General features: G+C 48.8%; 1 protein-coding gene across 2 annotated transcripts in view; it reads left to right on the top strand.

Moving 5' to 3' along the window:
• The first annotated feature begins 4,531 nt into the window (after positions 1-4,531).
• STK32A (serine/threonine kinase 32A) overlaps positions 4,532-13,544 on the top strand; it is a 35,789-nt gene continuing 26,776 nt past the window's right edge. For both annotated transcript variants that reach the window (XM_059825258.1, XM_059825257.1), the window contains exons 1-2: positions 4,532-4,570; positions 7,696-7,877. In XM_059825258.1, the coding sequence (XP_059681241.1) occupies positions 7,826-7,877 (52 nt within the window). In that variant the 5' untranslated portion in view covers positions 4,532-4,570; positions 7,696-7,825. The remainder of the gene's footprint in view (positions 4,571-7,695; positions 7,878-13,544) is intronic.

Below are 13,544 nucleotides of genomic sequence, written 5' to 3'. Positions count from 1 at the left end.
AGACAGGAAATACCCATACCCAAGTCCTCTTGGCTGTGGGAGGAATTTGGACTTTATACCTCCCAGGCATGGACCATTTTGATTCTTGAGGATAAAGGTATCAATTATATCTGTCAAATATAAACTAAAGAAACCCTCCAAACCCTAACAGGGCTTTTCATTGTTTAGCTTATCCATCTCTGCCTAGAGCTTTCCTAAGCCTTTTATTCAAGCCAGTGTATGATATTGGCTGTTTCACATGACCTGCTGGAGACAACGATCTTTTTGTGCACTGTCACACTTGAAGCTGTGTCCTTGGAGAAGGAGTCTCCTCTCATGATTTTTCTTAAGCAAATCTCATATCTCATGACTTTTAAGGTCCCTTCAGAGGAATAATACCATTCTTCCCCGCCTCCCAGGAGGGTTTGCAGTCTGTTTATTAATAGACAGTAGTTTGATCCTCAGCTGGAATAAATGAGTCTTTGCTTCCATATGGGTTAGGCGGGTCAACTGACACCAGGGACAGATGTGCCCATCCAGGAAAACCTTGCTCCCTGCTTGTGGGAGAAACAGTGCTGCTGGAGGGCAGCCCTGGGTGGTCCACGCCTCGGCGTAGCGCTGTGAGCAGCAAAGGGAGCAGCCTCCAGGACCTGCCGCTGCTGGAGATTTAGGAAGTGTGAGCCATCGGGTCCCCACTCGTGACTCCCCACGAGCAGACTTCACCTTCCAGTGATGACTCTGGGTGTAGGTATCCGAACCAAGATGTTGCTCTCCGTGTTAGCCCTGGAAAGGAAAGCATCAGTCAATAGTGACCCTCTGTGGCTCATGGCAGAACTGCTGTCTGGCTGGAGACCTCGCCCCTCCAGCACTGAGTGGGTACAGCCAGCTGCAGTTTTTTGGTGGGCTGAACGCACTGGGGAAACTAAATGAAGTAGGTTAAAATATTCAACACACCAGTTTTAAGCTCGATAAAATAGGTATGTCGATACCGAGACTTTTGAACAAACATCCACCTGCAAAGCATACAAAATACCTCTTACTCAGTAGAAGCTTTGGGCACTGATGTGAAAGTGAGCCCACTTTAACCACAAGAGATGCCAGCAATGGATATTAAAATCTGACTCATGGAAGACATACCATAATGTTAAAGTTCACCAGAGGGTTACAGCTGAGATACGGCTGCTAAGTATAATTTCACTTCTTTTAGGGCTTAAGGTTCTGGGAAATACTGTAAATAAGGTTCTGGGAAGTACTGTAAATATGGCTAACCTTCTCTTTTTTTGTAAGCCATTGCTAAAAATTAGTTTGGTATTTGAAACAAAAATATAGTGGGCTGAATAGTTAAAATTGTAAAAGAGTAAAAGAGAATAAAACTTTTATTTTAATTCAGTGGCAGGAATTCGGTGCTTTGCTCCCTCAGACCTTTGCAGAGCCCGGGGGCTTTGTCCTGTGCGAACAGGCTGGGGTGGGAGGGAGGGATTTCGGATGCTCGGAGAGGGATCAGCCTTGCTTGCCTCTTCTCCATTAGACGGCACCAGAGATCTACTGTCGGGCAGCGGTGGTGCTCCCGTGTCACCAACCCGGGAAGGCTGGAGGTGGCTCTTCCGCATGAGGGTGCCTTGGTGAGCCCACTCCCCTTCCCCGAGTTTCTGCTTGGCGTGTTTCGGTGCAGGCACGCCCCACCGCTGCCTCTTCTCCGCAGTGAACTCCGCTGCATCTAGGAGTTTCACTTCTGCTTCCCAGCTCTGATGCATCACCAGGAGCACATCTTCATCTGTTCCCCAGAGATGTCCTTGTGTGGTGGAAGCTGGCAGTGGGACAGGGTATCGGCTGCTGCTGCGTGCCTGAATCCTGATCTCCTCTTGGTCTTGCTGCTCTTGGGTCTACCTGCTAGGAAGTGTTGGTTTTGCTGTAAGAACCTGAGGAAAATCTATACAAATGGCTCTGATGTAAGCTTTAAAGCGTATTTTGGACATGTAGCTCATAGGTACACATAGGCCGGGCGGTAGCTTCATTTTCCTTTCAGGCAGGTAGTTCTCTGGATTCAGCTGCGACAGTTCCGGGTGCCATATATTGCATATAAGAGGAAATTTCCAGCACTTTCCCTAAATTTTGAAGTTGGACAAATGGGTGTCAGTAGAAATGAAGGAAAGCTGTGAAGTATGACTGTGGGTAGGAGAAAAGAGAACTGCAGTTATTATTCCCTAAACTGTCTGTATACAGTGCCCCTATTTTGTGCAGTAGATTGGTAGCATGTTATACAGGTAAGTGAATTAGTTCAGTAAATGGGCATCTGCTTTTGGAACAAAGTCCCTTTTTCTATCCCCACTGAAAAAATTCCTCTACTGGGGACATGCCTCCTGTTTCTGAGTTGACAGAGTAGGAAAGCTCCGTTTCTTAGGAAAACTGGGGGGAAAGTTTTACTGATTTTTTTTTTTTTTTTTAAGTGTGCCCTCATTTTATTGCAGACCAAACAAAGCCCCAGCTGAAGGAGATGAGGCTCTCTGTTTGCCATGGAAAATGAATCCCACGCCAGCTTTCAGCCAGCACTGAGCCAAGCGGTGTTTTCCCGTTTCCCAGCAGTGGCCAGGCAGCCACAGCTGGGCTGGAACGGGTGCCGCTGCCAGTCTGGGGGGGCAGAGGTTGGCTGTTCCTCCAAAGCTGTTGCAGGAGAGCTGCCTTCTGCCCTCTCATTTGCTGTTTCTTTGGCCTGCCTTGGAATTCAGCTTTGATATTTTATTTCTGTCAATATACAGAGATACTGAAACTCTCCAGATGGCCCACTCTGCAGAGAACAACTCTGAATTAATACTTTTGTAACATTTTCACTTCTGATGCCACTAACTGTACTGGGTTTGTCCCAGGTTCTAGCTTTTGTTGAAAATAAAACCTTAAGAATAATGTTTAGAAAAGAATTCTAATGACTTAAGGTAAAAAATTTCAAATTTCATTTAAATTGCTCATGTGAAAGATGAAATAGAAAGGATCCTCAATCCAGCAAATTTTAGTCCGTTCAGGAAAAGCTGCTTTGAACATGCAAAAGACCACAGGGGAACGCACTGAAAAGTCTGACCTTGGGCAGGGAAGGGAATCTCAGGCCTCTCCCATTGCTGGAGCCGTAGATAAATCATTAAACATTCCCTGCAGCATGAACTTGTTACCCTACCCACCAGAGATGCTTTTATTTCAGCCACGTTGTTGTTTTATTTCTGTGCGGTAACTGCCGGATCCCGATCCTCGTAGCGCTGTGCAGGTCGTCTCCCAGGGACAGGAGCTGGCGTCCTTGTGACGGAGAGCTGACCTGTCTTCAGAGCCCTGGTAAGTGTTCTTACCTCTAGGCTGGGTGGTGAGGATGAGTGTCCCCTGGTCCAGCTCTGCAGTGAATCCAGCCTCTTTCTCCTTCTGCAGCCCACATGTTCATTTTTCAGACAATTTGATTTGGTGCGTTTGGCTAAAATTCAGATAGTTTTAGGGGAACCCAAGCTGTGTATCAGCTCATTAGTTCTTCTCCAAGTAATACATGGATATGGCTAAAATTGGATAATTACTCTGACTTCTAGCTGTCCTGGGGCAAGGACTGCTCTCCCTAGGAGCCCCGGGAGTCTGAGCCTGCTCCAAGCACTCAAGAATGAGAGAGAAAAAGCCAGTGTCCAAAGAATATGGAAAATGGGACGGGAAATGTGGTGTCTGCCTCTTTACAGGATCCTTTCAAGCAGGAACGTGTCCGGACAGAGGAGGCGGCGTGCCCACTGGGTCTCGGCCTTACGAAGAGCAGAGTAACCGGGGCTGTGCTCAGACGGGACCTTGCTTTACTCCAGGGTGTGAGCTGTGCCCCGAAGGCGGGGAGGCTGGCAGTGGTTAGAGTTAGGGAATTATCAGCTGGGCTGGGCTGGAGGCAGAGCGCTCAGCGCTCTGCGGGACTGACCCCTTCCAGAAGAGGGTAATTCCTTGCTCTGAGACAGGGTGCACCTGGGTAGGCGCTGGAGGAGTTTCAGAGCCTGACCCTTCCTTTACCAAAAGCAATAAACATCTATGGCGTGACATGGGTTAAGAAGAAGGAATAAGCCCCGGACTGATGCGCGGCAAAGGTAACAGCTCGGGAGCGCATCTCGGAACGGCAGAAGGGTTTCCACCGTGGTGGGGTGCTCGGACGAGACCGTCCTTCCCCCGGCCGCAGGAAATGCCACGGCGCGGCCGAAGCGCTGACCCGAGGAGCGGCTGCGAGACGCCGTGCGCCGCGGGTGCTTCTGCGGCCGGCACCGCTGCCGGCTGGACCGGGGCCAGCCGCGGGGCAGAGCCGCGGGCGGCGGGGGCCCCTCCTCCTCACGGCGCGGCGGCCCCGCGCGGGCGGCGGCGTGTTCGGGGCGTCCCCACGCGTGTGCCTCCGCCCGCGCTGCCGCAGGCTCCTCCCGCGGCCGCCGGGGGGGGGGGGGGGCCCGCCAGGGGCGGGCGGCCGGGCCGGGACCCGGCGGGGCGTTCGGCGGCGCGGCCGCTCCGGCTGACCGGCTGCTGGGCTCCTCTCCTCCCGGCCGCCGCTGCAGGCTGTTGCCGCCGGGGCCCGGCGGCGGCTCGGCGCCCTCCGCTCCCCCAGGTAGGTGCCGCCTCGGCCGCGCCCTCCGGAGCGGGGTCTGCACCGGCCCCGGGTCGGCCCGCGTCCCCCGCGGCTGGGGCGGGGGCCTTACCTGGGTGGCGGCAGCTCGGAGGCCGCGGGCTCTGCAGGCGGTAACTTCCCGCTGCCTGCGCAGGGCAAGCGCCTGCAGGCTGGGACGCACGCTGCCGGAGGAAGGGCTTCGGCGGGGCGGGAGCCAAAGGCGAGACCGGTGGTGCCCGCTCTCATCCTTCCTGAGCTTCGTGGTGGCTGCGGAAGAGGTCGGAATAATCTTCGGGTTCTCTGGGGCAAAAGCGACGGGGTAATGTCATGTGTTGCTGGATTACTGCCCGGTTTCAGCTGTTGGACAGACCAGCGGCAACACCCCCGCCCCTAAGCAGTGCTGAAGCAACGAAGAGGCCTTAAGAGAAATTCTTTGTGAACCCCTCTGAGTTAGTGGTCCTCTTCTGAGGAAGCTCGGTAGTGGCCTGTCAGTGATAATTCTAACAACGCAACTAGCTGCTCGCCTTTTGTGTAAACGTCTCACCCTTTCCTTAGTCCTGCTGAGCTCTTTTCCTCGTTAGAGAGCACAGCCTGCTTGCAGTGCCAGCGTAAAACCCTGGCGACAGCACTCAAGTGGTTACTCTCCCTTTGCTTTGCTTTGGCTTTACATTTATCTGTCGAGGATAAAATATGCCTGGCAACGTGGAGGTGTGCTGCCTGGCTCTGGAGGTGGGAGCCTGGACATTCCCAAGCAGCTGCTTTCTCACGCCTGTAAAATTTCTGCTGCGGCTGCCAGACTGGCTGACTGGGACCACTGACGAGTGGGGCTGCTGCCATGCTGCTCGTGGAATGACGAGTGGTCCAGCTGAGCATGAAGTTAACGTGGAAGCGTTAGTCGTCTTGGCCCGAGGGAAAGTAATGATTTCAGTCATTTTGCGACTTTGCAGTGTGAAACGGGAAAAGGTGTATCATTACCATATCCTGGGTACACATTATAAAGATACAAATCCTAGTAATTGTTACTCAGACTAGCTTAACTTCAAGGAATACCTGTGCTGCTTCTTCATAGCTTTTATGTATTGATGTATCGTCAAAAATAAATTAAGCTAGACTCCTAAACAAGAAAAATTCCTTGAGCAGCTGACCTTGGTTGACACCAATAAGATCACTGTGATGTAGAAGCAGCAGTATGCGAACCTGATTTGTGGCTATTACATCTGATGGTGTATTTTTCCTCTGAAGAGTAAGATTTGGGGCTTGAAAAGAGGTGCTGCCGTGGCTTTGTTTCAGAGTGAAGGCTCGATCTGTTCCCTGCAGAGGCACTGATAGGGATCGCAAACATTTGCTGCTTCATTTGTTTCATTATTGGATCTTGTAGATGAGAAATCAAGATTTTAGGTTTTTTAATATTTTGCACTGGGGTTTTTTGGCCTTTTGAGAAATGCAAACTCCCCTGCTCTTTGCTGGGAATAGTGAGATCTACGTGAACCACAGCAGCAGCATGGGCGGGTTGCAGTTGAGATTGTAAAATGCCTTGGAGAGAGAGTGCCTTGTGTGCTGCCTCTGACCTGTTCTGGATGCCTTTTGCTAGTGCTGGGAGAGACTTTGAGGAGTGCTGGGAGACCTCTCAACTCCAGCTGATGTGGGGAGGATGGATACCATTGCAGTCAGCCATACATCACTTTGGCACCTGGTGCAGTGTGATCCCCAGTTGGATGCCCAGGACTGTCATATTGGGGATGAATTTTACATCCCTGCAGCCCAGTTCAGGAAGACACCCAAGTATAGGAGTTGCTTTTAAACTTCACCCAAGCTTTGGCACTTGCTTTAAGGTAATCATCATGACCCAGGGCATGAGGTTAGAGCTGAGTTCCTGGCTGAGTGGTGGAGATAAAGTTAGCTGGAGAGAAGGAGCTGAGTGTGCTGGTGCAGGGAACATACAGCATCCCATGGCAGTCCCAGTTCCCAAGACTGTCCCAGTAATTCTCTTTTCTCCAACTTTTTTTTTTACAGTTCCTCCCTTTTGTGCTCCAATAATATGATTTTGTTACTTTAAAGTAAAAAAGTAAAGCTAACTCAGTAGCTGTGTTTCCAGAGTGTAGATCTGAGAAAAACGAGTAAGGCTGCATTGCATCCTTAAACGTTCAATGAAAATACGAATGCCCTGGAGCACACTGCAGGCTGGACAAGGTCCAGATTGTGCTGCACTGTTACTCCCTCATTTTATTCTTTTAGGGCTTTGTGCTTCCAACAAGAAATAAATGTGTATTTCACAGGGATGTCAGTATCAAAATAAGCATATAAAGGTGCTTTGCATGTAAACGCCTTAAAAATAAAACTGCTACTGTACCCATATAACATCGTTCAAGCTATCTTGAGTGTCACTAAACCATACAGAATCATATGCTTCAGTATACACATACGTGTTCGGGGGAGAATTGCAAAATTAAAACCTGTGTTGTCTGCTAATGAACAGACCTGTCCTTCCGCAGTGTGAGAGGAAAACCAGCCACTACAGCCAGCACTGAATCATAAATCATAAGGTTTTCTTTTTTTGTTCATAGTTCATATCCAAAAACTTTTTTGAAGAAAATGAATGGTAACTACACCTTGATTTTCAATGAACTATTTTAATGTAAAAAAGAAAAGGTATGATTTTGTCCCAAATGAAAGACCTCTGTAACAGCTTAAACCAAAAGGTTGACACTTTGAATTTCTCCTTATATAGCTTTTAGACTTCTACGTGACCTTAGTAGTCAAAAGTGCCTTTCTGATTTTATCTAGCCAAGTCACTATGTCCATTTATTTCAGATAATGACCTCGCTATAATTAGTCATCACTGAAGCTACAAAATATAGTACATTGGATGATACAGCAAACATGAGCCAGATCCTCAGATCTTTTGTTAAGTCTGCTTCCACACTTCCCTTAGTGGGCAGCAGTCCTGGTCTAGGTTACAAGGTTATAACGTTACTGGGTTTCTCTAGTAAACTCTATTATAATGTGCTTTTTCCCTGATACTTTGTTTTGTCTCCAGAGCAGTGAACCTCTAGTGAGAAATTTGCAAGCTGCAAAATGCTTCTAATCCCAAATGATGATGAATTTTTGCCTTCTGCCCTCTCCAGGATGCACCAGCAGAACATTGCCCAGGTCTGCTGGGAGTGACCCGTGGGTAACACTGTCCTGGAGACACCGGCTTCAAGGGTGGTAACGTAACAGAGAAGTGGAGAGAGCTGAGCCTGGGCTGAACACACCATGGGAGCAAACACCTCCAGCAAGTCACCACCCTTCGATGAAAACGAAGATGGTAAGAGCTTTTCCTAGTCGTTGTCTGGGACTGCAAAGTCCACCAGTGCAAAGACTGTGACTTTGAGAGTCGCCGCCAGCTCCCGTGCTGGGCTTGCAAACGCCCGGACGCCTTGGTTAAGCAAAGGTGCGTCAAGGTCTGCAGCAGCAGCGTGCCCTTGGTCTCCTGCAAAGCTGTGGTCAGGAGTCAGGTGGTCCTTTCACCTGCCCTCTCTCTGGCCGGGCACTGGGAGAATAACTGTTGGCAGAGTTTTAGTTCTGAGATGTCTCTGGGACACTGCCAGGTGCTTCGAAGGCAGGGAAGAAATGCTGCTGCTCTGGAGGCAGGGGAGGTTTGTTCTGGAGATGACAGCACAAGGAGGACTGGTATGAAGCATGGTGGGAAGATAGTTTGAGCGATGCATGTTCCCAACCTGCTTGTTCCTGCCTGGGCTTGGTGGGAGGGCCACCGAGAGAGACCCGGTCAGCAGCAGCAGAGGTGGAGGTTCCTGGTGACTGCCCACCTGGGCAGCAATACCCGTTGGCACTGGGAGACCAGCACACAGGCTTGGTCGGCTGGAAAAGAAGAATACATTGCTGAGAGCAGTACTGAAGGCCAGTGTCACTATGCTGCCAAGATTGTAGAGACAGTCATTGAAAGATTGTTCCATAAAAATATTTCCTGTTGCCTGAGTCAGCTTGCTAACTGCCATATGGGCTTTCACCTGGGTACAGTCATAAAATGCACATGTAGATAAATACAAATACATACAAATAAAATATAAGAGAACCTAGGTGACTCATAAACTGCTGTCCCAAAGGTAAGAACTCCAGTCAGGGAGGACATAATCCTGAGTACTGGGGATGTAAGGGGGGACATTGGCCAAAACCTGGTCTTTCTCACTCAGCTCCTTGAGGGAAGAGGTCTTGAGGAAGAACGTGCTTTCATTCTGAAAAGGCAGTGATTATGGCCCGAGTAGCACTGTTGGTGCTCGTGGCACAACAGCCTTCTGCCCCCGGCTGTGGCCGTCCCGCTGTTCAGCCTCTGTACGCAGCTGCCAATGCAGGTGGCTGCCTGGGGAAGGGAAAAGTGACTGCGCAGCAGCATGTTCCCCTCACTGTCCTCAGCCACCCTCCAGTGATCCGGCCCTTCCCTGTGCACCTCGGTTTGTCATTCCGCAGAGAAGATTTCACTCCTTGGGGTCTGCATTCGCTGCTATCGCCCTCCAGGCTCAAAGGGAGCCGGAGAATCAGTCTGTCCTCACGCTCTGCGCTGCTGCGCCCACAATGCCAGCTTGTGTGTGTGTGTCTGTTTTGCTAAATTGGCTGTTGTTCCCAAATGAATAATGCAACTGCTTGCGATTTTTCTTTGGTTTTCATATTTTTTTCCCATTACTTTAATGCAAAAGAAATCCATGCTGTGAGGTTTTCCTGGAGATTTTATTCCTGGTGCATCTAAATGCTCAGTATTGACATCTCTCATAAATAACTACCTGCGCTACCTTGGGATGACTAATACTTTTCACATTCCCGATCACCTTCCCTGGGGTGATACATTCTGGCTGTTAGATTGACTGTAACAAATTGAATTTTCATTGGGGTGGCTGGTCTCTCTGCTGAGTCTTTCTCTGGGTTCGACATGCTTCGTGCGGTATCAGCTCCTGTGACTGAGAAATAAATAACACCCCGAGCAATGCAGTGACCTGTGCAGGGTGACTGTCCTTGGGGCAATAAGTCTTCTCGGACAGGTGATTTCTTATGACAGCCAGTTCTGTGCTTGGGAAGGGCTTGATTTCAACAAACAAAACCTGACAACATGTGAAGCCCCTGTTAGCTGTGTGGCATTGGGCTTTCCAAGTGTGCAGTGCCGTACCACATGCTCCGTGTGTTTGTGTGTCGTGCTGGCAAGTCAAGGGAAAGGCCAAGTCCTGACCATCTCAAGGGGTTCAGTGTTGGTCTGTTGAGTTGCAGTAGGCTCAGGGGTCACCCTTGCACTCAGATACATTGTCCAGACCGGTGCAGTTGTGTTTTCATGCCCAAATTTAAAAAGTGGTAGCACATTTTTTTCTCTAATTAGTCATATTTAATATACTGGGGGGAGAGAAACCCATCTGAAATGGGGATGTCCCCTATTAACTTTTCCATTATCTTGGCAAGCTTGTGACCAGAGAGTGTATCACCTTATAGGTCGCAATCTTGTCCTTGTTCTAATCTCAATTAAAATTGAAATGAATTAAGAGCCGCTGGGTACAGCAAGAAGCAGCACAACGGCTCTTCTGCTCCATGACACTGGCAGGTCACTTCACTGGGCCGCAGCGGGGAGAGCGGTCCCACCTCTTTGGCTGTGCCATAGAGAGACTTTTTCCTGGGACCTGTGTGAATATAAGCAGCAATAGTGTGAACGGTGTAAGTGCTCCAGTGCCGGGAAGGTACCTGATTCTTCACAGCCCGAATTCCACCTCTGACAGTTCAGTGCCACGGCTGCATCCGCCAGTCGGGCAGTAGTCTGCCAGATGCCACTCGCTGGGGACATTGCTGGGACCCACTGCCGGGGGAGGTGGGAGGAGGAAACATCCTAGTCTAACAAGCGTTTTGCCACTGCACCAAAGAATTTGGTCTGCTTGTCAGAGAACCGTGCTGTAATATTCAGTGATTTCATTTCTCTATACTACCTCTCAACTTGCTTAAAAATAAGAAAAAGCCGTCTTGGAGAATACTCAGGCAGTTGGAGCAAGGTGCAACCTTTTGCAAAATAGGGTTGTTAAGGAGCTGACTCGAGGGTAAAAACATCTGGATTTATATTGTGCCGTAGTTTTCTGAAGAGCCTTGGGCAAATTACTTCGCCTTCCTGCACCTCCATTCTTCAGCAGTGGGGTCCCTTCTTCTCCCACAGCTCGGCCGTTCGCTCCGCAGAGTGCGGACCACCTTCTGCCATGCAGAGCCTGGCGGCGTGCAACAGGGCAGTGGGGCTCACGCCTCGCTTGGGCTCCCCTTGTCCTTTGATATGCACACGTAGTCATAGGGCCTCTTGCGTGTTTTTCCAAATTGCTGTTGCTATAATTTGACTATTTTCTGTGGCACCATGGGTTGGTTTTTTTTGAGATGGACTTCTCAAAGGGACTTTGTTTGCCTTTGGCTGAAGTGTGATGACAGCATTATTTTTCTCTCAGCATTTCCTCTGAGTAGGCACAGTTGTGGATAATAAGCTAGTGAGATGAAAAGAAAATGTAATAACCAGACAGAAGGTCAGTGCTGCAAGGTGATCTCCCCTCCCGATGTAGTCAGGATGAAACTGTGTTAAAAGCCGGCTTTTGTTTGTGCTGCTTCTGGGCAAAAGGGCATGGAAAGCATCCCAGAGGATGGCAGCCAGATATTCTCCCCAGCTGGCCAAATTTATTGGAAGATAAAGCAGAAATAGATGGTGGGTGAGGATAATGGCTGGGTGAGATGGACATACATCATTCTGTGGTCCTTTGCCAGTGTCCTCTCTAGTCCACTGCCAGCTGATCTGTCTTTAAATTGCCCCAGGACTCAGAAGAGTGTTAGATGTATCTTTGTTCCTCTGCCTGGATCTCTGCTGAGTTCGGCTCCCTGATATGGAGGTACTTGCGTTAGCATTCCTGATCCTGTGGTAGCACTTGTTTTCATCAGGCTGCAGAGCAGAGAAGGAAGGGAGGGAGGAAATATAATGAAAATGAAGGAAATTATAGTGACAAAAGGAAAACGAGTCATAAGAGACCATGCGGTGTTGTGCTAGCTGTACTGGGGTGCGTGATAGGGATGGGAGGACCAGAACCCCCTGAACCGTTGACTTCCCCTTGGCAGATGGAGTCTGGGGGCTTTGGCAGAGTTGACTTGTCTCTGATGACAACATCTTTCATGTCTAGTTAGGTTCTGTATTTTTTATCTAAATATTGTTCCTTGAACCTGGGTTTAGAAATACAACCCCTGTTTTCAAAATAGTATTTCACACTTCTGCTTCAGTTGGTTCTTTATAGCAATTTTATTACCTTCCTTGGCACCTCTTAAACATAATTTGTCTGAGTTGGCATATCACATGAATTTTCTCACTGAAGGGCAAATGCTTTGGCTTTTTCATTTAGATGCCATCGGGCAGTGAAATGAGGCTTGTCAACTCTGTAGATGTGGATTCAGGATGAAGAGCATGTGTTTGGTTCCTGCTTTGGACACCACAAAAAATTTCAGTACTCTTTGGAAGTGAGACTCTGGACTGGCTCACTGTGAAAATCAGGGATGGTAGGAAAGCTAAAACAGAGAGGTTAAAATGCGATCGTACCTAGTTTAAGTCTTACATAAAAAGTACACAATTTAGCTTTCTTATGACCAGCTCAGTTGTAGACCCGTGTTTAAAATGTTAATGAAAACATTAATATTAAAAGACAAGGAGGTAGAGGGTGTTAACATGTTCATGAAAGCATTCCTATTAAAAGACAATAGAGGTAGAGGGTGTTAACATGCAAAATCTGGCACCTGCTTAACTCCTCTGGATTTGCAGCTGTTCCAAATGTTAATGTCTGGCGGGACCTCTGCATTTCGTGGTCTGCCCCCGGCTCGCAGAGCCCCATGCGGGGTCCCAGTGCCTGGGACTTGTCATGGGCTGCGTTGTACGGCAGGTAGCTCCTGCAGCTAACCTCTCAGAGGGCTTCTTCCCCCTCTCATGTTTCCCGGCAGGTGATAAGCATCTTCACTCTCCCTTTTTATTCTGCAGGTATCCACTACCCTTCTCTCAGATGGTCCTACTGGTAAACAGATCTAGTGAAACTCAATCATTATCAACTTGTATTTAGCTCTGATATTTGCAGCTGTTGTTCCAGGTTTGAGAAGGGCTTCTGTGCCTAAAAGCCGGTCTTTTTTCCAGGTGCTATAGCTGGAAGCCATAAACTTTGCTTTGGTTAGATTGTGGCATCCTACCTGAAAAGATAATGGCAATGAAAAGGACACATTTTTTAATCTAGTGTGCCTGCTTTAAAAAATTATTCTGAGAATGGGTTGCCCAGTGGGCATTACACTCCCGGCCAGGTACGCAGTGGCTGTTTTCAGGCCTTTTTTTGGAGGAAGTTTGGGCAGGCTCAGTGGACCGTATGGCAGTTTGGCGACCCTCATGCATCATGTTTATGCTGAATGAAACCCAGTCTGCCTGGTTAATTTCTTTGGAAAATACACGCATTTCATTAAAAAAACCAACAAACACTAGCAAAGTATGAGTACACTTCCCTATAGTTGTGTGGTGGCAAGGATCTAGTGTCTGTCCTGTTATCTTTGTCTTGGCTTAGAGGCAGGACGTGTCCCAAGGAAAATGGGTTTATTTCTGACCGGTATCGTGCACGAGTCTGTAACGAGGAGGATTTGTCTGTTGTTGTGGCAGAGTGATTAACAACAGCTTCCTTGCTGGCAATCTCATCTGATAAAAAGCTCTGGGGACAAACGCCTCTTGGTTTCTGTGCCATTCAGTTCAGTTGACAAAGAAAGCAGCAGATGACAATTACGTTGAGAGCTGCACTTTTCAAGACAACCTGTGGTCTCAGAAAGCACAGAGAGGGAAAGCTCTGTAGCCTGAAGCACAGGTTGCTCAGGTGCCAGTGTTTCTGTGAAAACAAGACTTCAAAGTGACTGTGCCTGTTCACTCCCCAGATGACCACACGCTTGGTGTGTGGGTCCAGTACTGGCT

The sequence above is a fragment of the Gavia stellata genome, chromosome 16, assembly GCF_030936135.1.
Source record: "Gavia stellata isolate bGavSte3 chromosome 16, bGavSte3.hap2, whole genome shotgun sequence".
Lineage (NCBI taxonomy): Eukaryota > Metazoa > Chordata > Aves > Gaviiformes > Gaviidae > Gavia > Gavia stellata.
This window is presented reverse-complemented; position numbering and strand designations above follow the sequence as displayed.